Source organism: Dama dama, chromosome 30 (genome assembly GCF_033118175.1).
Source record: "Dama dama isolate Ldn47 chromosome 30, ASM3311817v1, whole genome shotgun sequence".
Taxonomy (NCBI): domain Eukaryota; kingdom Metazoa; phylum Chordata; class Mammalia; order Artiodactyla; family Cervidae; genus Dama; species Dama dama.
The window spans coordinates 27,102,387-27,127,915 of NC_083710.1; the positions used below are offsets into that span (position 1 = coordinate 27,102,387).

The 25,529-nt window shown below is 43.0% G+C and overlaps 1 protein-coding gene across 1 annotated transcript in view; it reads right to left on the bottom strand.

Moving 5' to 3' along the window:
• The window catches only part of FREM2 (FRAS1 related extracellular matrix 2), a 150,314-nt gene extending 144,644 nt beyond the window's left edge, over positions 1-5,670 (bottom strand). Inside the window, exon 1 of the mRNA XM_061133235.1 lies at positions 498-5,670. Within this exon, the coding sequence (XP_060989218.1) occupies positions 498-5,670 (5,173 nt within the window). The remainder of the gene's footprint in view (positions 1-497) is intronic.
• Between the last annotated feature and the right edge of the window lie 19,859 nt (positions 5,671-25,529).

Genomic DNA, 25,529 nt, shown 5'->3' on the forward strand with positions numbered 1-25,529 from the left:
CTGTCTTCCGCATACAAAACAGGTTGCTCAGAGGAACAGTGGGGCTAATGGAACAGAGTTGAAAAGCCTGCTTCAAATTTAATTCACTGAAGTTCAGCTCTTTCTTTGGCATCTTAGCTTATATTTTCAAAATACAATACTCCTACTAATGAAAGTCACTACAGTGAGACATATGGCAAGAAGGGAGCTGTTCTCTTAGGAAACAGAGTCCCTGTATTTTCGCCTTTCTTTTATTTCCCTTTCCTTCTCTTTCCTTGGACTCTATTTTTTAATTTAATTTTTTTTTGGCAGTGCTACGTGACACATGGGATCTTAATTCCTGGACCAGGGATCAAACCCACACCCCCTGCATGGAGTCCTAACCACTGGATCACCAGGGAAGTTCTCCCTGGCCTCTAATTTCACGCTCTACTTACAAAGTTATCAATGACAGCCATATCTTAAGAAGGAAGACTTGGAGTGCCCTTTGATTATAAAGAAAGAAAAGTGAACCATACCTTGTGTAAACTGAGTCACACTGTGGTTGCCTTGGCCCAGGTTGAGGAGATATCCATGTCGAGGGGCCTCCGTCACAATAAACCGGAGAGAAACATGTAAGCTGTCTCTGTCCTCTGCTTTCAATACTTTACTTGTGATCATGAACCCCAAGTGGCCTGTGGCCAGAGTGCGAAGTGTAGAGGCCCCTTTGTTCACTGCAATTTGGGGGACTCTGTTGTCAATAGCTAAGATCCGGATCTTCATTACTTGGGGTCTTCTTGTTTCAAAAACTGTATCAGGAAAAACATAGAACTCTGTATGGGAACCATCAGTCACTGTGAAGGAGAAGCTGTCTTCACTTGACTCGGTACCATCATGTCTGTAGCTGATTAAGTTTTCATTCAAGTCCTGCTTGGTAAAAACCACGGCGGGTCTGGTATTGTTGAATAGGAGTTGACCATGAACAGGTACCTGGGTGACAGTGAATTTCAAGAGTTTGTCTGGAGTATCCCTGTCTTCCACAGTGAGTTCAAAGGGAGTAATCAGCTTCTTTTCACCTTCACTGACAACCAGGTTATGGATGGTGACCACTGGCTTTTTGTTGTCCACATCGCTGATGGAGATACGGAATGTCCGAAAGACAGGGTTACGTCCATCAGTGACTTGAAACTCAAAACTGTCCATCTTTACCTCATCATCAGCTGTGTGGATATAGTAGATTTTGTTGCCAGCCAGTTGGAGCTGAGTGAAAGACGTGATAGACACTCGAGGTTGGTCTGTGCTTTCTAAGTGGCCTCTCATGGGAGCCCTGGTGATGGTAAAAACTAAGTTTTCATCAGGGCTGTTCAGGTCACTAGTGCTCAGTAGATCTGTTGTGAGGGTGACCTTACCACCTTCTTTCAAGGACACTCCTTTACTTATCACATCGGGGAAGACAATGTCAAGGCTTCCAACAGACACATAAAAGTAGCGATCTATGAGGGCATTGATTCCATCAGTCACATCAAATTTAATTAGATCCCGAATGCCCTCTTGCCCAAAATGGACATACTGAATCAAATTTCTGTCTACTTCATCCTGAGTAAAATTCATGCCCAACGTGATATTTTCAAAGACACCCGCAGGTTTTTGTCTCTGTAATAAGCCATGTCCCGGCCCATAACGAATAATGTAAACCAAGGATTTATCTTCAGAATCTAAATCAGTTGCCATTAATATTCTGTTGTTGATAATTCTGGTTTCCCCGATTTCTATGTCCAGTCCATTATTGATGGCCATCCTAGGGGTCTCGTCATCAACAGGAATAACCATAATGAGGACCATCTTTTCCACAGAGTGCTTACCATCTGTGAGTTTAATCACGAAACTGTCTTCCTGAGTCTCAGAGTCATCGTGCTCATAAATGATGCTGGAACTCTCTATGATCTGGTCCAAGGTGAAGCTTTCCACCAAAATGGTGCCATTTATCAGCTGGTTCATGATGTGACCGTGGGTGGGAAACCTGGTAATAGTGAAAGTTAAGTCATCCGGAGGAACATCAGCATCAGCGGCATTGAGGATGGGTGTATCAACCACCAGACTCATGCCTTCCATCACCATAAATTCCCTGATGAATATTTCTGGCTGTTCATCGTTGGTGGGAATGATTACAATGGGGAAAAAATGTCTCTCTGAAAAGTTAATGCCATCAGAACAGCGAAATATAAATCTGTCTTCCACTGGTTCTACTCCTTTATGGACACTCTGGACATAGTTTATATGACCTTGCCTGAGATCTTTCAGAGTAAAAGCACTTATAGCAATTCCTGCTCTCGATTTTTCAGAGCCGGGGGCTGGAGAGATGTTCTCCACATAACCCGAGGTAGGCTGAATGACGATGGTGCACAAGATGTCATCATTGAGAGAATCGATGTCTTCAGCACTTATATGCATTGAGGTTATAACGCTTTTATCGCCTTCCAGCACGATAAACCGTTCACCTACAGAAATTTCTGGGGCCTGGCTGTCAACAGGGAGGATGGTCACCCACACGGTAACTCCTTGGATAGTGTTACCGCCTATTCTCCATTCTTGAGACATATCCGACAGACTCAGGTTGAAAGAGTCTTCTTTGGGCAAGAGACCTATCTCCCCACTTGTGTGAGCATAGACGACAGAGCCCTCCAAGATGTCTCTTTGGGTAAACTGCTCTGCTGGAACTCCATTGACCAGGATTTCTCCATATAGGGGCGGATCTTCCAAGAGGAAAGTCAACATCAAATCATCAGCATCCCCGTTGGTCCCTCTGATAACACTGGCAGTGATTTCAGTAGCCCCGTTTTCTAAAACGTCCAGATAGGACCCCAGCGTGCCTGCAGGAAGGCTCAGCATGGGCACCTCCCCATCCACTGGCCGGACATTCACTCTGAGAGTGACAGGCACCACGTGGTGCCTGTCACTGACCTCCAAGGAGCAGCTGTCGGTCAGAGACTCAGCCCCATTATGGGCGTAGGAAATCCGATCCTGTTTTATGTCCTCCAAGTGGAAAATCCCACCGACATGCAGTACCTGTCCAGACAGCTTCATGTGGCCATGTTTGGGCACCTGTATGAGCGTGAAGGTGATGTGGGCCACATCAGTGTCCACATCACGCACGCCCAACTCAGCCTCACTCAGGATGTGGTGGCCCTTCTCCTGAACGGTGAAGCCAGTGTTGAGGATTTCGGGCGGCTGGTTGTCCACTGGCTGCAGATAAAAGGTGAAGGTGCCTGGAGCCACGTTCCCAGCTCGGTCCTCCACCTGGAATTGAAACTGGGCCACTCGGGCTGCCACTCCCAGCTCCTGATCTGGAGGCCTGTAAGCAATTTTATGGTGGTTGACCTGCGCTTGGGTAAAATGGGCGACCACCACCGAAGGATCGTCGGTCAGGACCAAGGTGCCCAGTGGGGCTGGTGAGTGGTTTTCATCTGTGTCCATTGGGGGCTGGGTCACCGTGTAACGGAGTTCTCGGTCATCCGTGTCCAGGTCCGTGTAGCGTAGCCACTTCTTCCTCAGAGGTGTGAGCTGGGATTCCTGTACCACCATCCGAAGGGGACAGCCGCTGCCCAGCTCAGGAGGGAGGCGGTCTACGGGATGAATGCGTATCATGAACCTCTGTAGCCCAGACTTATTAGGGGGGTCGTGGTTATCCTGGACACGAAATGTGAACTGGTCAATCACTGGCCCAGGGCTGTGGGGCCCAGCGTGCCTGTAGAAAAGTCTCCCCTCTGTTATGTCTTGCTGCCGCCACTCTGTCACTGTTTTCTCATAGAATGCTCCCTGTTTTCTCCAGGGGCTCCCGAGAAGCATCTCCTCCCCCTGGGGAAGATGGGTCTGGCGGAGAAGCAGATGCCCTGCAGTGGAGGAGGGTGACTCGAGCACAAAAAGCAGCAGAGAGTCCTCTGAGTCCATGTCAGTTGCACTCAGAGCTTGGGGCAGGATGGGCACAGTTTCGCCCTCTGCCAGGGTCAGCCCCGTGTTGGCATTGAGGACTGGGGGCTGGTCATCCACAGGCACTAAGGTGATGGGGAACAGAAACTGTACCTGGTGCCTGCGTCCCCCGTCCACCATTCGGAGCACGAGGTTGTCACTTAGCGAGCCGTCTTTGTCATCGTGATGGTAGACCACTCGGCCAGCTGCTAGCTCAGCTACAGTAAAGGTCTTAGGGGCAGAGTTGCCATTGGAGGCACCCAGAAGGACAAGGTGACCATGCCGGAGCCCGGCCACCACCTCCAGCTCTACGGCCTCCAAGTCGTCTTCATCACTGATGACCAAGTTTTGTGGTCCACTGCCTGCAGGGCCAGTGAGGGGCCGAGATTGGCCCTCGTAGAGAATAAGACCAGTGTTCCGGGTGACCACTGGAGCCAGCGTGTTCATGGGCTTCACCACTACCATGAAGGAAAAAGGATCGGAGGCAGCGCCTTCTGGGTCCACTACTTCCAGCTCGAGTTCAAAGAGACGCTCCTGGTCAGAGTCTTCAGAGGGGGGCTGATAGGCAATCTTCAGGAGGTGCAAATCCCTCTGAGTGAAGGAGGAGAGGGGCAGACTGCGGTCGTCAGTGCTCACCAGGAAGCCCTGGCCGGGCTGGAATGGAGAGGTGAGATTGAAGATCAGCAAGTCTGGGGCACACTCCGCATCCTCGGCGGCCAGCATGTCTGGGGTCAGGGCGGTCAGGACAAACTGGTCCACCTCCATCATCATCATGGCCACAAAGCTGGGCTTGGGGGCGGTGTTCTCAGCCCCTCCTCGGATTCTCACCAGCACTTGGAAGTGCTCGCGCTTCAAAGCCGGGCTGCCCACAGGAGAGCCTCGCGATCGCAGCTCCACCACCATGGGCACCCAGTCCCTGTTCGGAGAACGACTCGGGGCGGTGTGGCGGTAGCGCACGCCCAGTTCCTGGAAGGCTCTGCAGTCCATCAGGAGGGGCTCCTGGGTGTCCCCCTCGCTGGCCGGGCCCGGGACCTGCGGGTAGTGAAGTAGTTCCCCGTAGCGAGGCAGCGCGCCCAAACCAGACAGGATGCCCACGCGACACTCCTCGGTCTCGGGCTGGTAGGCGAATTCCAGGCTCCGCGCGTCCAGGGCATTGCTGGTCCCCAGCAGCTCCTCCACGACCAGGGGCAGGTTCCGCGTCACAACCTCCAGCTGGGTGAAGACCACCTCCACCTCCAGCACCAAGGGGAGCACGGCCGCCCCTCCCGGCGCGTCGTAGCGCAGCTGCAGCCGGACTCGATCCCGCGACGGGCTGCGCGCGCCCAGGTGCGAGTAGCGCACCTCTCCCGCGCCGAAGTCGCAGGGGAAGCGCTTGGGACGCAGGCGGCCGGGTCGCTGGGCCAGCGCGTCGTTGTCTAGCACGGTCACCGCGCACCGATCCCCCGGTTGCACCTGCAGCACTAGGTCCTGCAACGGATCCAGCCAGACCTCACGGCCGAAGGGCACCCGGAGCCCGCGGTTCGCCAGCACTATGGCTTCTTCGGCGGGGACCCCTGCAACCCCCGCGAGATCCGGGGACAGCAAGGCCCGGCCGGGGTCAGGTGGCTGTGCCCGGACGCGGCTTACCAGTGACAGGAGAAGCAGCAGCACCAGCCCGGGCGGCGTCGGAGGCGTCGGTGGAGACTTGGTGGGGTTTCCTGCGGGGCGCGTGCGCGCGGTGACCCCGGGGGTCCCGGTGGCTCGCATGGTCCGGTTGTGACGGCTCAACCCGGTCCCCTGGAGAGCGCAGTCAGTCCCAGTCCCGGGCAGTAGGTGAGAGCGTCCTCCGGAAAGTGCCAGGAACTCCGCACGGCTCCCGCGGCGTCTCACTGCAGCGAAGATGGACCAGAAGGATGGGAAAGTGGCCCCGCGCCGTCCAGGCTGGGGCTGCGCGGGGAGGCTACACCATCCCGGCCGGCCCAGCTCCACGGCTCGCGGCTCAGGCGAGCGGAGGACTGAGTCTCCTCCACTCCTGCTTTCCAGGTCCCGGGACCCTGAGCTTTGAGGGAAATCCCACCCCTCGCACCCCCTTACTCCAGTCCTCCCAGGAGGCCAATCGTGAGTCCGGGGAGGAGGCCCCGAGACCAGGGTTGGGTAGCGACTCCTGCCAATCACGTCCTGGGGGCCAAGGCGGGGAAACGGCGCGCAGGGGAGGAGATAGAAGGCGCAACAGGTTGTCCTGGAAGTGAGGGGGCTCGCTTCTTTCTGAGCTGCTAGGGTTGGGACTTCAGCCTCCTGCAATCCACGAGAATCCCCATTTTACCTCCCACTCCCCAAATCCAATGGGAACCCGCTCAGGAAATGTTTATTTCTTTCTGAAACTTGCAAGCCCAAGAGGCAAGTTAGAAGCAACTTGGCTGGAGTTTGAATCAAAACCCGGGGCAGTAAAGGGAGAAACTCGGGCGCAAATTTGCATAAGAAGGAGAGCTGGAATTAAAAGTCAAACTAGAGGAGGCAGAGCCTCCCCCTCGCCCCCTGCTGTCTCCTTTTAAATTATGACGGGTACAGTTCTCGGGATTGGTGAGATTTCAACAAGCCCCCGCTTTGCAACCAAATTTCATTGCGAAAGGAGAAAGAGGCTTTTGGAAAGGGTGAGAAATGCAGTCAGATAGAAATCGCTGGGGTCGCCCCAAAGAATAAGTTCTGGGGAGTGTAGCCCCAGGCTCTTCCAAAGCCCGCTGTTAGGGCAGCTGTCATTAAAGACGTTCCTGTTCTCTTCGCAGTAATTAGACCAAGTACGAACTAAACCCGCCTGTCAGCATCACAGTTCTTGGCTTGCCGAGAGAACTGATAAATATCCGGAGGGCGAGCTAAAATAGGTTAGCTCCCTTCAGGCAGCCGGTTTTGAAGCCTGACTCGAGCTCTGCCTGCCCCCTTGTGTTTGTCAGGCTTCAGAAGTGCGGAGATTCCCCTCCGGAAAGGTTTTCTAATTGCTCCCCTCCCCCTTGAACCCTCACAATTAACACTCTACCGTTTTCACATTTGTTCTTTAAGCAGTCTTGCTTTTCCTGAGCAAGATGTTTTATTTTAGGTCACATTCTTTTCTCTCCAATAATACTAATCAAACAATTAGTTGGAATATAAAATTGAAATAATGGTCATTCTGCCCTTTTCCTGCTCAAGGGTATTTTAGATTTGGGGGTGGGGGTGGGGAGGGAGTGTAAGACAGTGTTAAGTCCTTTTACATTTCTGTCCAAACTGAAGATGTAAGATACATTGTTGTTGTTTAGTAGCTAAGCCGTGTCTGACTCTTTGCGACCCCATGGACTGTAGCCCCGCCAGGCTCCTCTGCCCATGGAATTTTCCAAGCAAGAATACTGGAGTGGGATCTTTCTGACCCAGAGATCAAACCAGCGTCTCCTGTTTGGCAGGTGGATTCTTTACCACTGAACCACCAGGGAAGCCTTTAAGATGCATATGGGGATACATTTCGGTGAGAAGCATTTATCCGTTTAACCGTTTGGTGCTTTTATCCGGTGCTCCTCCAGCTTAGGGTTTTGATGGCTACCTGCAGCATTGAGAGCTATTTTCCAGAACCCAGCACCACCTCTACAAGAGTATTGAGTGATGTCAGAGTCCGCTCCAGGAAGCCCACTGGGCAACCTCTGCCTGGGAGTGGAGAGGGAGAGAGTTTAAGTGAGTCACTTATCCAAACAAATAACATTTAGTTAATGGAATATATTTCAGCCTATTCTATGTATATTGTACTTCTGGAGAACTTTGAACTCCTCTGTACAATTCATACATGCATTTTACAATTTAGTACAAAATGGACATCCAGGAACACAGAAGGGATGTGACCAATCTTTTAAACATATGGGAAAATCCCCATCCAACTCTTCATCAATTTCTGATTTGTTTTGGTATTGTTACTTTATAATTTAGTATGCTTGTTTATTATTATGTACAGAATTCAAAAGAAAAATTCTATGATGTCCTATTCACAAATAAAACGAACTGGAAGGGACATCTGAAAGGGATGACTGAAAGGCCAAATGTAAAGGGACATCATTTTCAGAATATGGTTCTCTATGTTTTATTTCAAATCCTGGTATGGGTCTTGATTGAAAAATGTCCGGCATTGTGACTGTGGGTTCATTCTGACCAGTGAGACCGCCAGCCTGACCCCTGGTGCTTCCCAATGGCTGGAGGGCTTTCCTTTCTTCCTTTTAAAGTCCAACTCTGTTTGACTTGCAAGCAATGATAAGATCAGCATTTGAGGTATGGCAGTATGCCTGAAGGGCAGAGTTCAATATTTTGTTTAATGGTAAGAAGAATAGAGGTCCACATTTATTTTCAAGTAGCCTAAGGAAATCAGTAAATTATAATTTTTTTGACTTTTTAATTTAGGTTGCCTTGATAGAGGTGAAGGAGTGACTCTAAGAAATTATTTTTGGTAAATGTCTTAGGTACTTGTTTTTTTAAATTACAGAGAAAGTAACACATACATTTATTTACTTAAATGTATTTTGCATTGATGATCATTGATAAAATGGTGAAATATTAAATTCTCATCTGAAAGCAAAGATTATTGAAGGTAATGATCCCTTATTTGGATAAATACCTCAGTGTTAAAATATTTCTATACTTAAATTGGCAAAGAAATATTTTATGACCAACACTTGCAAATCTTAAGAGATAAAATAAGTTGACAAACATGTAGTTTTTTAAAAATGCCAAGCTTAAGTCTTCAGTTCTTGCCTTTTAAAGCTTTTATACACCTGCTGTATATATTCTGGGGAAAATATCCTTTACAATAAATTTTTAAATTTGTTTACTCTATGGAACACACACCAAAATGTCTCCTCAAACCAACTTAAAGCTAAGTTTATTGATTGTTAAAGCTCAAAGGATCTCTGACCTAAGGTTAAGCACCCAAGAACTTGTTGTGTTGTAAAATAAAAGATGCAGGCAAGATATTCAGGTAGAAATGGGATAGTAGGTTTGGGGCTCTTAAGTCAGATGCGCTAAAGATACACGTGGTCACATTTTGATTGTTTCAGAGTGGTTTCTCAGTTTATTTCACCTCTCTTATGTTCCGCTACTGGCTCAAAAGACTACTAGAAGAGATTGCTCAATAGGCATCGTAAAAGTACTTACAGACGAGTGATTGAAGTTTTAGGTAAAACATCTGTAATAGTTCTCAATAGGATTTTATTCTTTGTTAGTTTCAGAACCTCAGCTTACTATAAATCCAAACCTAACTAATTTCAGAGTGGTGCTGAGAGGGTGAACAGCCTTGTGCTGGTTGACCAGAAGCTGGATTTCAGCCTTGGCTCTGACATCCACCAAGTGACTTGGAGTAGTTCCCTTTGTTTAGCAACCAGTCTCCTCAACTATAAACCAAGGCCCTCAGTCTTTGTGGACAAATTCCTCTTTGGTAATATTTTGATTTTTGGTGTTTGGTGCCTTAAGACCAAATTTATGGGTGACCTTCCAGTTCCTTCCTTATGTTCTATGCTCAGAAGCAATAGTTATCATTCTTGCTGGCAAGACTGACTCCACTAATAAAAAAATATGACTACTACCTAGTCAGAAAATTAGAAGTCAAACCTCATGCCCTTTGCCAATGGGTCAATTGTTTCCTTTCAGATAATATGAAACAATTTTTGCATTCATTGACATGGATAGCTTACATACATCATTAAGTAACTATATTTTTTAATCAAAGAGAAAATCAAAATTAAAACCTAGCAATACAAAACTAAATTAAATTTCATTAGGAGGATAGATACATTTTCAAGATGAATCTATTATAAGGTGATACACATAGTGTCATATATACCCAATCTTCTAGATAAAGCTATGCTCAAATAGGGGTCTACTCTGTGGAAAAAAGAAAGCACACTGGACTAGAAGCCAGAACCCTTGTTTTTTTGAAGCTGGCTTTTCCACTTACTTGCTTTGAGCTCTGGACAAGTCACTGTCTCCACCTCTAAAAAAATGTGATTGGAAAGGAGAGAAGGAAGATGAAAATATTGCCTAGACTTTCCTCATGATGCTATTGGAAAGGTGAAATATTAATAATAAAATATGAATGTATTTATGTGTATGTATATATGCAAAGTCAAAATAAACAAAAATGGTCATTGCTTTCAAATACCTTTCTATATCTAGAAATATGTAGATATAGATTGATCAATAGAGATAATATTCCAAATTTTTACTAAGTAAAGATGGCAAACTCTTAGTTTCTCTTTGGTTCTCCTTTTCTCATTTGCTGAACTAATTTCTTAGTATCTTATATCCTGACCCAGGAATTGAACTGGGGTCTCCTGCATTGCAGGCAGATTCATTACCAACTGAGCCATCAGGGAAGCACCCCAAAATATTTGGGTCAGTGTGAAAGTGAAAGTCGCTCAGTCATGTCCGACTCTTTGCAACCCCATAGACTATACAGTCCATGGAATTCTCCAGGTCAGAGTACTGGAGTGAGTAGCCGTTCCCTTCTCCAGGGGATCTTCCCAACCCAGGGATCAAACTCAGGTCTCCTGCATTGCGGGTGGATTCTTTACCAGCTGAGTCACAGGGAAGCTCTATTAGTGAAAGGGAAGCATTTGATTGTGATCATAACAAATAATAAATCCTAACCATATTTATTAATTGTTCTATTAGTTTTCCTCTCTCGCTTGGATTTCCAGTCTTTCTAATTGCTTCCTCTTTGATTAAAATCTTGCTTAATTTTTCCTATTTTCTAGAAAAACAATGTCCCTCGGTAATAGCAGCCCCTCAAGCTTTGCACACATTTCTCTCTTTCTGAATTTTTTGAATCATTTGTATCTACTGTTTCAACTTTCTCACCAGACAGAGTTATAAACCTGCTACAAAGTGACCTTCACCCTCCAAGTCATCTTGACCATGACTCACCTCATTCTCTACAGCTGTGAAGTTGGAGAGACTCTATCTCCACAATGCCATTCACAACTGTCCTCTCTTCCCACCCTTGTCTGTCATCATCCTAGTTCAGTTCATCATTTCTTTTTCTTTTTTTTTTTTAACTTTCTTCAAATCCCAGTTTCCTGGCTGTTGTATCTGCTATTCTATGCATTGCTCCAGAGAAAAAAATGAAAGTTCTTCTTTGATCATAGCATTTTGCTAAAATCTCTTCTAGGCTTCCCATTGCCTGTCAAGTAAGACACATTGTCTTCATCTCTATATTTTATGCTAAACTCCACATTGTTTGGGTTTCCCTGATGGCTCAGATGGTAAAGAATCTGCCTGCAATGCGGGAGACCCCAGTTCGATCCCTGGGTTGGGAAGATCCCCTGGAGAAGGGAATGGCAACCCAATCCAGGATTCTTGCTGGGAGAATTCCATGAACAGAGGAGCCTGGTGGGCTACAGTCCATGGGGTCACAAAGAATCAGACACGACTGAGCGACTAATACTGAGCCAGTCTGTCTAGGGACTGGACTTTCCAACACTGGGTGTGAGACAGCAGCTCTGCAAACACCACCTCTGCTGCCCTAAGAGTCCAGATGTCACGGCAGTGACTGACCAAATGAACTCTCTCTCTCTGTCACTGTAAACTCACATATCCAGGCAGGAGGGGATTATCCCAGCTTAAGTCACAGGTCCACATTCTAGCTGCCAAGGGCACAGGGGACCTGTGCGTCTGGTGTTTTTGTCCTCCTGGTGTTGAGTGGCTCTCTTTACACTAAGATTCACACTGTGGGAATTTCTCATGAGAGAAATTCTTTCTCATGAGAAAGCAGTTAACATTCCAGGGAGCCAGATACAACCACAGCACATCATAGTAGTTACGTATCAATATCACCATTTTATATTTGAGAAAACTCTTCCCTGGTGGCTCAGATTGAGACACAGCTGGGTTCATCCCCCCCCCCCCCTCCAAGTTCATGCCATTAATCACAAAATTAGAATTAAATAAATTTGATAAGATGAAAAGTAAATGAATTACAATTCAATTACAATCTGACTACTGCTAATTTGTTTTTTCTTTTACATTCTGAAATATGTCATTAAAAAAAAAACACAAAAATCCTTTAAGCATATTTGGCAAAGGCTTCCTATGTTTCTCTTACTCAGGCAAAGGCTTACTGAGCACTGCAGAGAGAAGAAAGTGGTTCATAATAGCATCACATTTTTTGTTTTTTAATTTGGAAGATAATTGCTTTACAATGTTGTGGTGGTTTCTGCTATACAACAAGATGAATCAGCCAAAAGTATATATATATCCCTTTCCTCTTGAGCCCCCTCCCACCCACCCCATCCCACTCCCAGCATCATCTTCTGATGGCCTTCACTAATAGGGATAACTAGATCCATGCCCTTGGAAACCTACTCAATCCATACAATTGTGAAAATTCTTCCTGTTGAAGAAAGCAATCAAAGGAGGAAGGAGAAGAGAGTGGCCAGGTCATTGTGCTTTGCAGGGACCTGAGCTGAACTAGCAATAAAAACTCAGCGTGGCCCGAGGTTCAGCATTAAGTGCCTTAACTCGGCACCCTTTAACATGGTTGTCCCCAAAATTTGGCTGTGTCATGTTAAGATATATTTTTTTTTTAAACTCAGTGATCCTGGGATATGAATAGCTGTGGATTTTTCACCCATAAATTTTAAGCAAAACTCAGAACAAAGTGGAATTTAAGTTGAAACAAGAGACCACCACTCAGCTTAACCCAGAAGAACTAAACAAAGAACAAATAAGGGAAAAAACTTACTGGGATTTAAATTAAAAAAAAAAAAAAAGTATGGGATGACTTCTGTAGGTTTCTTACAACAATACTATTCTTGACCCCCATTAATAGGCCTTCACTGAGGTATGCATAGTATCCTAGGAATAGACCACATGAGTTTTACAAAAGCCCCTCTAAAGCAGAGGACTTTTTCTCGTTTACATCTCACATAAATTAAGTTCTATAAGAGTAATCTAAGGGACAAATTTTAAAAAGTTTTTTAAAAATCTATCTAATTTTAATATGAGATGAATAGTGTATATACTTCTAGAGGGGGAAAGACCCTTTAATGGCTTTAAAACAGAATTATAAGGTCAGAACACAGAAACCATTACAGATTTATTTTCAGAAGCTATTTTTTAAGATGACTTCGTTCTTGAGAACGAAGGTAGGTCACTTAAACATTTCCAAAAATGGTTTTTTTTTTTTTAATTTTTAATTTATGAATCCATCTCTAGACCCAATTTTCCAGGAATTTTCTAGCCCCCGCCTAAAAGATGCCAGCCTTGCTTCTGCCTGTGCCCTCCTAGGATCTCCAGCCATATCTTAATTTGCTCTCTGCAGGCTCAGCCCTGTTATCTTTTGCCAGGTCCCCCAAATTCCCTCCCCATCTCCTGCCTTCCTGGCCAGACTTCAGTATTTAAATTTCACCAGTTGGATAAATGGTCATCTGGCTGCAGCTAGAGCCCTTCCAATGACAGAAAGCTTGCTAGTGCAGATCGTAGTCAGGTTTATCACTGAAAAGCTGTAATTACTGGAAAGTTCATCCTTCCATAAAGCTGAACACTGCCTCCTTGTGATTTCCATCTATTCTCTTCGCTGGCATGCAATGGATTCTATCTACTCCTTCTTCCACATGATAGCTCCCCAGGTATTTGAGGTCAGCCCTCGTGTCCCTACCGTGTTATCTTTTCTCCAGACTAAATATCACTGCTTCACTCAACTGCTTTTTTGCAATACCTTTTCCAGATCCTTTGCCATTTTATTTGCTCTGTTTATCTGTATCTCTTTGAAAAGGTGGCATGAAGACCTAAGCACAACAGATTTCTTGGGATGGCATGACTGATTAGTGACTGAGCTGGGCTTTGAACCCACGTTATATAGATCTGATGACTGGGTTTTTCTATTCTACACAATCTTGTCTGCCAACATAGTGCTTCCATTATTTGTGTTTCAAGGGTATTTCAAAGTAAAATAAGCCATATTATTCTGCTAAGCACAATTTAAAACAGCAGAGAGAAATTAACTGGAAAGTTCCCTAGTTCCATTTTAACCTCTTCAGTTTTTAGAGAAACAAACACAACAGCATCAGAAATTTAAAAGGAAAAGAAAAACAAAAAAAGGAATCTTAAGTTATAGAAAATGTGTACACTGTTACCACACTCTTTGGAAAGAAATTAGTTTATTTGTTAGTATATTGGTTGGTTCCCAATGAAGAGAGGATATTTTTATTCCTTTGAAGAAGTTATTGTCATTTTAAGAACTTATCCTAGGAAGTAATGCAATGTTAAAATGAGTTCTATGCAAATAGAGATGTTTATGATAATATTATAGAGTTTAAAAAGTCACAAAAAACTGTCTAAAAGAAAATAGAAAGATAAATTAAAATGTAGCAAACTAACAGAGAAATCACTTGAGGAGTCGCTTTACACAGTAGGGTAGGCAATGCTGCCTTTTTATATCTGCTGCTACTCAGGTGGGCTGCCGTCTATGGGATCACACAGAGTCGGACACGACTGAAGTGACTTAGCAGCAGCAGCAGCTGCTCAATCATGTTCCACTCTGCAATTCCACGGTCTGTAGCCCACCAGACCCCTCTGTTGGTGGGATTCTCCAGGCAAAAATACTGCAGTCAGTTTCCATTTCCTCTTTCAGGGGATCTCCACTGCCCCCCAGGGATGGAACCTGTGTTTCCTGCGGCTCCTGCATGGTAGGCGGATTCCTTACTACCCAGCCATCAGGGAAGCTCCTGTACCTAATCCCTTGACCTTATTAACTTCATATCCAAAGCAAACAAATCAACACCAGAGAATCATTTTAGATCAATGTTTATTTAACAAGTGCTTGTTATAATTATTTATAATATTTCAAATATGGTTCCTAGGACCAGATGACTCAGGTAGCTGTAGGAACAAGGAGGAAAAAAGAACACTTGGAAGTAAGAATATATCATCACAGGTCATTTGAAAAAATAATTTTTGAGTGCTTATTATGTGCAAGGCTAAGCTGCAGGGATTTGAGTGGATGAAGGAAGGCGATCTGGTCTCATTAATGGAAATTATCAGCTATAGAAAACAAAATGTGTTCACCTCACTGTAAATGAATGGATATATTTTAACCTAAATACTAAATCCAATACATGTAAGAAACTAACTTAATAGAAACAAACGTTTTAATTGTTAGCTTATCATGTAAAAAGTAATCATATTCTTTTCTACTACTTTTAAGAATATTTAGGTTTCTCACCTTCCTTGGTTTGCATCTTAAGAAAACTAGAACAGCGACTGGAAGAACAAGAAAAGTAAAATCTGCTGAAACAATTTTCTGAAAGTTTTCAAATTCATATTAATGAGTTTGAACTTGATGTAACCTGCCATTTCCCATAACTTACATATGATGCTTATCATATTAAAGACATTGATTTCTTAGAAGGAAAAAGTGTTTTTTTCACATTTCTTTCAATTTTTTTATTCAAGACATTTTCTGACTTAGTGCATCAAGATCAGTAATAACATTGATAAAATAAGTAACTTTATCTTCTAAGCCTAGTACTCATGACTTTTGAGCTTAAAGATGGTGATTAAAATCTGTCTTACCTTTAAAAAAAAAAAAAACTGAACCATCAAATTGGATAGATCAGAAGGAAGTTAAGGGAAAATTAGAAAGGAATTCAGAATAATATATAAATAAATAATGAATTTTGCAGCATAGACTGAAGACTGTAATTGTTTAGGAAAAAAAGAAGTACTTGAAGTCGAAGATAGGAAGGTTTAATGAAGGGAGTAGGTTTGGGTTGGAAACTGAAGGATGCACTTGAATAACTGAATAGAGAGGAGAGCCTGTAGGTCAAGGAGGACATCACAAGTTAAGGGTGTGGGTAAAACTGTCCCTTAGGGAATTCCCTGGCTGTCCAGCAGTTAGGATTTCATAGTCTCATTGCCGGGTTCAATCCTTGGTCAGGGAACTAAGATCCCACAAGCCACACAGCCCAGCCAAAACAAAAACAAAAACTCTACATCTTAGTAGCAGATGGTACTGATAAAAATAGACCAAATCGTAGTGATAGAAATCAAAGTATTGATGAGTTTGCTGTAGTCATTCATGTTAGAGAGTCACTTTAGAAAAAAAGGAAATGCACCTGGGTTGGAGGGGAAGGTGGGACAAATGGAGCGAGTGCATTAACATATAGACACTACCACGTGTAAAATAGCTAGCTAGTGGGAAGCTGCTGTATCACACAGGGAGCTCAGCTCGGGCTCTGTGATGACCTGGGGGGCTGGGATGGGGGGTGGGAGGGTGGCTCACAAGGGAGGGGGCTTATGGACGTTTGTGGCTGATTCACACTGTTGCCCAGCAGAAACTAGCCCAGCCTTGTAACACACTGTCGTAAAAAGATTAAAAAATGACATTAAGACTTGAAAACCAAACTAGCAGTGATTGCTGGGGATTTTCAAGGTGATCAATAATTAGTGTTGTCCTAGGAAGATTAATCTGGCAGCTAACTTCCTGTGTGGTAAATGAGAATATAGTGCTTAGGATGTCATTTCATTGGAATGACGGGAGTAAGGTGAGTAGGGTTGCTGCAGAAATAAGGAGTGAAAGGAAAGGCTAGAAAGTGTGGAAGTGAAAATATATGGATAGCAAGTACTTTGAGGAAATACTTGTTGAATGCTTCCTACATGCAAAAGAGTATGCTAAGAATGGACAGGAGTGTTATAGAGTGTCAAGATGACAGAAGAATTAAAGACAGCTTTATGGTTTCTAACTAGAAGAGTGGAAAAACAGATTTCACAAGGCATAGGAATGGAAATGTGAGACTTCTAACATGTGGGAAGACTTCATGGACCCAAAGAACTGGAATTCAACAGGACCTGAACAAGGGAGTCTTGTTTCAAAAGAGCACGTGTTTACATCCATGTCCGTGTACACACCCACATCCACTGTGCTGTCATCAAAGGAAGGAAGGCTGTGATTATATACACAAGGCTGTTACATCTCTTTGATCTATTCCTGGTGTAAAACTGTTATGCTTAAAGATATTCATCATAGGCTCTGGTTACAGAGAGTTGTAATGTCTCAAACTCCAGTGAGTGTTTTCCTTCCAGCTCTTTGTGCTATTATTTTAGACTTTGAAATAATATAATTACGATATTTTAAACAGTGTAACTTGCCATTTAAATTCTAGAAGTTATCTTCTTCTTTTAATTATGTAGCCAAACTAATATTTTTCAGCACATTCCTACTTACTCCTCCTAATGCCTCCAGATTCCTGCATGTTGATATCTGTCTGATTGTGTCTATGAGTATAGCTTTCCAGTGTAGGTAGGATGGTAAAAATATGCTGTTAAGCTACATGAGCCTTAACTCAGAAAACATATATGTATATCTTTGGGTTCTGTGTTTTATCTAGAAACATGTTGCTTTTATAGGCATGCTGATATGTGTATAAGATACTGCAGTAGAATATCTTTTTTTACATTATGATGAAATATCTGACTCTGCTTACTATCTCTGTTCCTTAGAGTATATAACTCACTACACTTATAATATATTATGTTTCCAATAGGCTACTGTGTGTGCTTAAAAACAATATCTTAGGTACTGATTTTGCTGTGCTGGTGCCTGACTATAGGAGAGCTATTAAAGAAATAATAGAAATATGTACATGTATAAGATTTTATACACACACACACACACATACACACACAGAGAAATAGAAAAAGTTGGTAAAACATTTTTTTGAGATAGTACTACTATGACATCATCTGGGAGTTTATGTGATGGAAAGTACTGGTGCATTACAATTACAAAAACCAAAATATTTCACAAGTGTTCTGGATAACATTAGATATAGGAAAGTAGCCTATTAAAATAACTAATGCCTTCAAACAAAAGTAGATGCTAAGTATGGCTTCTTTTTGGGGTTATGTTGCATGTCCTCAATGCAGGCGATGTGAATAAAGGAAGACAACTATTGGAATATCAGAATCCATCTGACTTCTCCAATATTGTACAATTGATTATTTTCCCAATGTCACTGAAATGACATATTCAATTTTAATAATGTTAGGAAACTCTCAGCAATTTTATAAGATGTGATGGCTCTGATTTATAGGAGTTCTTAAAAGGTAGCAGTAATAAAAATAAAATGTAGCAATAAAAATCTGGCAATCCATGAGAAGAATATCAAATATAATATTCCTTTTTGCTGAGAGCATTCATCATCAACACTCATACATTACCTGTATAATGCTAATCAACTGGGGCAAAGACTCTGAGTTCTGTGCTGGTCTTTTCATAGGACAGCTGCTTTGAGTGTTGACTCATGACAACTCATGTCCTCTCCCTTCTGTGAGATCTACCCTTGGCCAAACAAGAACCACCTCAGTAGACTAGCCAATACTCCCTTCTACCCATTCACCATTAGACCAAGGCCGATGACGTAAAAAGCAAGCCTCTTTGCCTCAAGGTGGGACAGACTCTGTGGAGTAATTCATACTTCAGAGCTTCCTGGAGGAATCACACTAAAGCTAGGTTTTAGTTGATATTACATTCTTGCTTAGTTTTTTTTGGTCCCCTACACCTGTCACTTCCAATCTCATGAGAGTTCTTCCTCAGTAAATCACGTGAACCAAAATCTTGATCTCAGGCTCGGTTCCCACTGAACCCAACCTAAGGCAGTGTGATTTGGATAAAATCAAATGCTATAACATGGGTTCCAATCTTTCAACTCTCTCAGTGGCTTGGTGATGACTTAGTAACCTGAGTTTCTTCTGATTCCACCTGATGATAAGTAAATAATAGATCACATATTCATTGAGACACTGTTGTCTTTGCATCATTTCCTCTCTCAAGGACCCCTTTTTCTGCTCTAGGAAACCAAAAAAGACCCCATTAATATTTGTTTTTGTTGTTCAGCTGCTAAGTTGTGTCCAACTCTTTGAAATCCCATGGACTGCCGCACACCAGGCTCCTCTGGCCTCCACTGTCTCCCGGAGTTTGCTCAAATTCATGTCCACTGAGCTGGTGACGCTATCTAACCATCTCACTCTCTGTTACTCCCTTGTCTTTCTGCCTTCAATCTTTCCCAGCATTGGGGGTTCTTCTATTAATATTTACCCCCACCTATTTTGAGAATTTCTGCCAATATCTCACATATAATCACAATCTCTTTAGGAATGATCTTTTTCATTACTTTTGCTACTGATGCCCTCTATGAGACCTATGATTTTTTTGCCCAGAGGGCCTTCTCCCAGAACCTTCCAGGTAACCATGTGATTGTGCCTTTCTACTGCCATCTGGAGATGGGAATGGCTACCCACTCCAGTATTCTTGCCTGGAGAATTCCATGGACAGAGAACCCTGACAGGCTACAGTCTGTGTGGTCGCAAAGAGTTGGACACAACTGAGCGACTAACGCTTTCAATACCACTGTCCATCTGCCCATGCCTCCATCAGTTGAGCCATCTATTCATCCATCCCCACAGGCATCCTCATCTTTAATCAACATATGCCAACAAACACAGATTCTGTCTTTGCCCTAATGAGAGTGTCCAGTGGTGGATACTGATAAGAAAACAGACTAGTGCAATATAGATTGTCAAAGAGTTATGAGATGATGATTCAATATAAGAAACAGAAAGCTCAAAGATGAGTGGGCTGTTTATACATTGGTCAGGCACAGTCTCTCTGAGCGGAGCAGACTGTTGATCTCATACGTGGTTCAGAAAAAGAACACAGTTCAGAGTCTGGCAGAATTTCAAGCATGTCAATGCATTGAACATCATCTGTAGAAATAGATTTTGAGGAGATTGCTGACAATTGGTTGGCACTTAAAGGAGAGTTGAGAGGACTGAGTCTGAGTCTATTTCTGACTGGCTAATTCCTGATCCACCAGGAGCTGTTACTGCTTGGCTGGCTTACAGAAGTATGTTCCCTGAGGCAAGCTGTCAGAGATTAAAGTGATTTTACAATGCTGATGGCTACTTATTAACACGGCTATATAACCATTAGTCTTTTCCTAGGAAAATGGATTTTGTTTATAATTCACAAATGAAATTCCCCCCAAGATGGAATCTAAAAGCATCCTGTGGAATCACCTACTTGGGATTTCTAGCGATTCAAGAAAACTTTCAAGAGAAGGCTACTTAGAACTGAAGGAGAAATAAGAACATTTGCATATTATGAAAGGCAATAAATTCCCCTCTCTCATTTCTTTTCTTGGGCTATTTTGAGCTGACTTTCTATTAATTACATCTAAAATGTCTTGCTAATCAAGATAAAATTAACCTTTTTATTATTAACCTATTTTATCATTACTTAGTCCCATTGAATGAAGAAGTGTTTATTACCTAATTCTGTTAAGGATGCTCTTTCATTGGGATGGGGCTTTCCTGGTGGTTCCAATGGTAAAGAATCTGCCCGCAATGCAGGAGACCTCGGTTTGATCCCTGGGTTGGGAAGATCTCCTGTAGAAGGAAATGGCAACCCACTCCAGTATTCTTGCCTGGGAAATCCCATGGACAGAGGAGCCTGGCAGGCTGTCCTGGCAGCCTGGACAGTCTGTGGGGTCGCAAAGAATCAGACATGACTGAGTGACTAACACTTTCAGTTTTTCACTTTTTTTCATCGGAATATTTTCTAACTTAGCTTAGACACATGCTTTGCTTCTATTTTGTATTTATATTTTAAAATTTTTAGTAAATTGTTTCAGTCTTTAGACTCTTTGTGAGTTAAGTATTCAGAAAAAAAATGAAGACTGAGTGCTTTGTTTTTCTGTTTCTTATACCTTGGTTATTATATAAAGTTGAATTACTGTAAAAAGTTAAGAACAGGATCTCTTTTGGATTGCTTAGTTCTAAAATCTCTTTTCTGAGATTAGCCTGAGAAGTCAATTGTTAGAGTCATCTATTTTTAGCACAAGGGCGTAGTAATCTGAAAATGCTACATTTTAGATGTAGTGTAGGTGAATACCTTTTCTAAAACTGGGCATTTTAAAAGTATTAAACCTGTCATTGAATACCAACTGTCACTGTTCAGGATGGAAGGTGAGATGCATCATAGAAACTCTATGATATCAGTGATGTCATAGCAAACAGAAATATACTTTTAGATGTACTAGCAGAAGAAAGAGAAACAAATAAATAAACACATACATGTGTATGTATGTAGTGTATGTATATACGCATCAGTCGCTCAGTTGTGTCCGACTCTTTGCGACCCCATGGACTGTAGCTCGCCAAGCACCTCTGACCATGGAATTTTCCAGGTGAGAATAGTGGAGTGGGTTGCCATTTCTGTTTATTTACTTACTTGTTTCTCTTTTATACATACATACATTTTGTGAGAGAAAGGACTCCAGGAAACATTGGAAGGAAAGCCTTAACTTCAGTAAAACCAGAGAGCTGGCCCTTATAGGGAAAGAAGAGACAGCAGCAGTCAGCGAGCCGTTGCTGCTGGGAGGGAAGCTTCACTCTGAGTCATCACAACAGAGCTGGAGCGAAAGGGCCCTGCAGGCTTGGGAGGCTGACCCTTAGGTGGTGGGAGGGGAGCTGGGGGCTTCCTGTTGGTGTGATTCTAATTTACCCTTATCAGCTAGCATCACAGTAGTGCAATGGACAGTTCTGTTTCTTATCAACACTTTTTCAGCTAATACTTCCCTTGAATTTCTAAACAAAACATTTTTTTTTGATTTCTGAATAGGATTTGATATGTCACTCTTCTTTACTTTTTGTGGCAGTAATTGACTCATATTTGCATAGTATGAACACTCAGGCAATTTTATCAAGGCTGTTGACCCCGTGCCTGGGAGATATACAGCTGCACAATTCACCCACAAGTGTGCCAGCAGGAACTTTCCTGGTGGTCCAGTGGCTAAGACTCTTCGCTCCCAATGCAGGGACCACCCCCTGCAACCCCTCCACCCCACCCCCCCACCCCCCCACCCCCCCCCCCGGCCACCTGGATTTGATACCTGGTCAGGGAACTAGATCCCGCATCCCACAGTGAAGACCTGGTTCAACCAAGATAAATAAATGAATAAAAGTAAAATTATATATATAAAAAGTTTGCCTGCAGTTTCAAGGAGTTCATGAAGAGGAACTTTCCACCCCTCCAGTTTATCCAGAAGTTCATGGATCTTAGATTTAAAACACCTGCTCTATAGAAACTAACAGAAGAAGCAAACAGCAGGCTAAAGACTGAAATTTCAACAGAAGGATTAAAATGGAACAGAGCCTGGAAACAGGAGGGGGAATGATGGAGAAGGGGCCAGTAACAGGATCTTTTCAGATTTAACCCTTTGGCTGAATCATAAAGCTCATCCCACTTTGTCCTGGTTTCTTCTGATTCTCTCTCCTTCCTTTCCTTTCCAGAAGTTTTGAATTTCAAACTATGGCTGACCGATTTCAGAACCTCCTACTCAATAACCTTTGATTCTTTATACACGTCCCCAACCCAAGGTCTGTTTGACTTGTCACTCAGCTTCAGTGTGACTGATGTAGACATTCAAATGGAAATGAAAAATAGAGAAACAGTGTGTGGATATAACATGAGCTTTTTCAACAGGGAATATGTTGCCTTTTGTTGCTCACCTTGTGTGAACCTTGGTGTTTTCGTTGATTTACTTCATGATTGTGGGCAAATGACTTAACTTGAGATCCGTCAACTTTCCCACAAAACCTTTTCTTTACATCACCTGGTGGCTGACGCCGTGTGTCTGTCTTTGATTCGCAGAGGTCTGAAGGCTCTAAGATTTCTGGTGCTCCTGCAGGCAAAATACCATGCGTACATATTTGACATAATTCCCTCTCAGGCAGATTTTTGTTATGCAAACACCAAAAATGACACCCCGTCAAGTTTGAACATGTAAAGCAGAGTTATTTTTCTCTCCACCCCAGCATGTCTCTTTCCACCTTAGTCAGGCTGATGAAAAGCAATGCTGACAGTTTGAAAAGCAGATACATGTTTCAAGAGGTAGTAAGATGCAGAAGGCTGCATGCACGCTGTGTAGGAAGCAGTAAATGCTTGTTGATTAAGTTTGTAGCCAATTAGCTGGGTTGCTAAGCCATTCCTTGGTTCTGCACACCAATCTAGACTTCGTGTTATTCACTCACTCAGGCGTGCCAGGCTCTGAGCTTATACTGTTGAATTAAAAACAAACCTATTTGCAGGGCAGGAAGAGAGACGCAGATGCAGAGTACGGTCTTGTGGACACAGCGGAGGAAGGAGAGCGTGGAATGAATTGAGAGAGTTAGCATTGACATATATATGCTACCATATGTGAAATAGATAACTATTGGGAAGCTGCCGTATAACACAGGGAGCCCAGCCTGGCGCTGTGTGGTGACCTAAAGGGACTGGATGCAGTGGGTGGGAGGGAGGGCTAAGAGGGAGGGGGTATATGTACATACTGATGGCTGATTCACGTTGCTGGACATCAGAGACCAACAGAGCATTGTAAAGCGATTATTCCCCCAATTAAAAATGAAAAAAAAAAAAAACCAAATCAAACTAAACGAAGCAAAACAAATGTATAACTTAGCACAAATGGTAAACAAGCAAATCGCAAGTTTTATCACCATTAAGAAAAAAGGCAAGATACCCCCAGTGGCATGATGTTTATGACTTTACAAAAAGTTTTCCCAAATATACTGTGGAAATGCAATGCCATGTAGAGGTTTAATGACAGGTTCCATAGTTCAAGCACAAAGAAAAAACTTTTTTTTTTTTGCATATTGGCTTCTTTATCTGATTGGTAAAGACAGAGTTTTTTTTTGCTGCTGATTTTCGTCCTAACACTGCAGAGGGAGTGGAGTTGCCACGTAGAGCAGCCACTCTGCCACCGACAGCTGGTGGGTGATACTGAGAGGGAGGCAGTGAGGAGACTTGAATATTTCAAGAAATATTCAGTGAGAAATTGCAAGTGAATCAAGCACAGGTAAAATGGATTGAGAGATTACAGGAAAAGGCAGTTGTGTGAAAAGGCTGGAGAGTAATAGGGCAGCTGAATTATTGTGTAATTTAAAGAGCTGGGAAAAGTGAGCAATTATTCTAAGTTCCACACTGGGTTTGGGGCGACACGGCAGTACAATTTTCATTGACAAGTAAACAGGAACAGACAGCAAAGAGTGACAGGAAAGAGAAGGTCCTTCCATTCACTGAGCACCATTTGTTTCATTTTCCTATGATGATCCTGCTGCTGACTCCTACCCTTACTTTGTACATGCATTTACGATTGGAACACCCCTGTTGTCCACAATGTTGATTTTGTCTCAATGCCCCGTGAGAAAGTGCACATTCTGGGTTTCCTTGGAAGAAGACAGACAGACATCTTCAGAGCAGGGGACGTACCCCTTAAGGCTCACAGCTCACAGCGTGGGAACTAAGCTTTTAAACAGAGAGAGATGACCTGACTGTCCTACAGATCGTAAGGGAAGCATGGTTTCTCTTGACCCTCTTGTTCATCTTTCTGTTCCTAAAACCTAAAATAAATCAGACACAGGGTTAGTGCCCTGCGCTTTAGTGAATGAACACTGTAGTTCCCACCCCTTTGGGTGAGGATGGGGCTGGGGATTAGTGCATCCCTTTTAATGTTTCTCAGATAAAATCACACACACAAAAAAAGGATGAAGAACACTGTTATGCGCTGGGGAGCCCTCCAGAAAGGTGAGCTACATCTGAATGTAAGAATTTAAACCTAGAGTTAGTAATTGCAATGAAAAATAATTACATTTTTTCCTTTGTTTAATTTGGGAGAAAAACTTCCCACCCAGGGTTCATGTGAAGACAGAATTGGTTCAGTTATTACTTCCAGAGAGGAAAAGGTTAAACGTGCTTCCATCTAAGTTGTCTCTGTGTCAGTTTTCTTTTTATCTCAACTGGAAGAGTTACTGATTGTAAGCAGCTGGGGTCTTGCCCAGGTCTTCAGTTCAGTGATTCATACAGCCTCTCATCGTAAGAAGACAATTTGGAACTGAGTTTGTGAGCAGCCCCCTTTTTTTGCTAAGCATGCTTGGCAGATAAAACAGAGAGTGCTTAGAAGAAAGGACAGTGGAAACTTCTGCCCCCTGCTCTCCTCTTCCAGGGAGAAGAGAAAGAAAAATACTCCATGCCTGTTTATTCAAAGCATATTTTCAGAGTCTTTGCAGAATAGACCAGAACACATGAGCCTGTTTTACTTTTTAATTTTCTTTCTCTAATCTATAGATTGATAAATAGCAAAGCTCAGGGTAAGATATCAAGCATTTCCAGTTTGGAAAGTTTGGATGAATCAAGATTTAAAAGAGAGTAATTAATGAGCAATTCTTTTTCTTTCTCTACCCTCATCCTTACCTGTTTTTCAGGAAGATAATAAAACATGATAAAATTTCAATCTTATCATTATTATTAAAGTTCAAGGTAGCTTTACAGGCAGATTTTTGGGAGAGGGAACATCTGAATCTTTGGATAATCTCCTTTTTCTTTAGGGTATATGCCAATTAACCGCAGAATTGACTTTTTATCTCAAATTTTAATTTAAATTGTAGATTCTGAGTGAGCCCTGTTTAGCTTGGATAATACATTTTTTTTTTTTCTTTCTGGGTTCCCAGGAACTTGAGAATAAGCATATAAAGAGAATGATTTAAGATGTTTTGTATTAATATATATT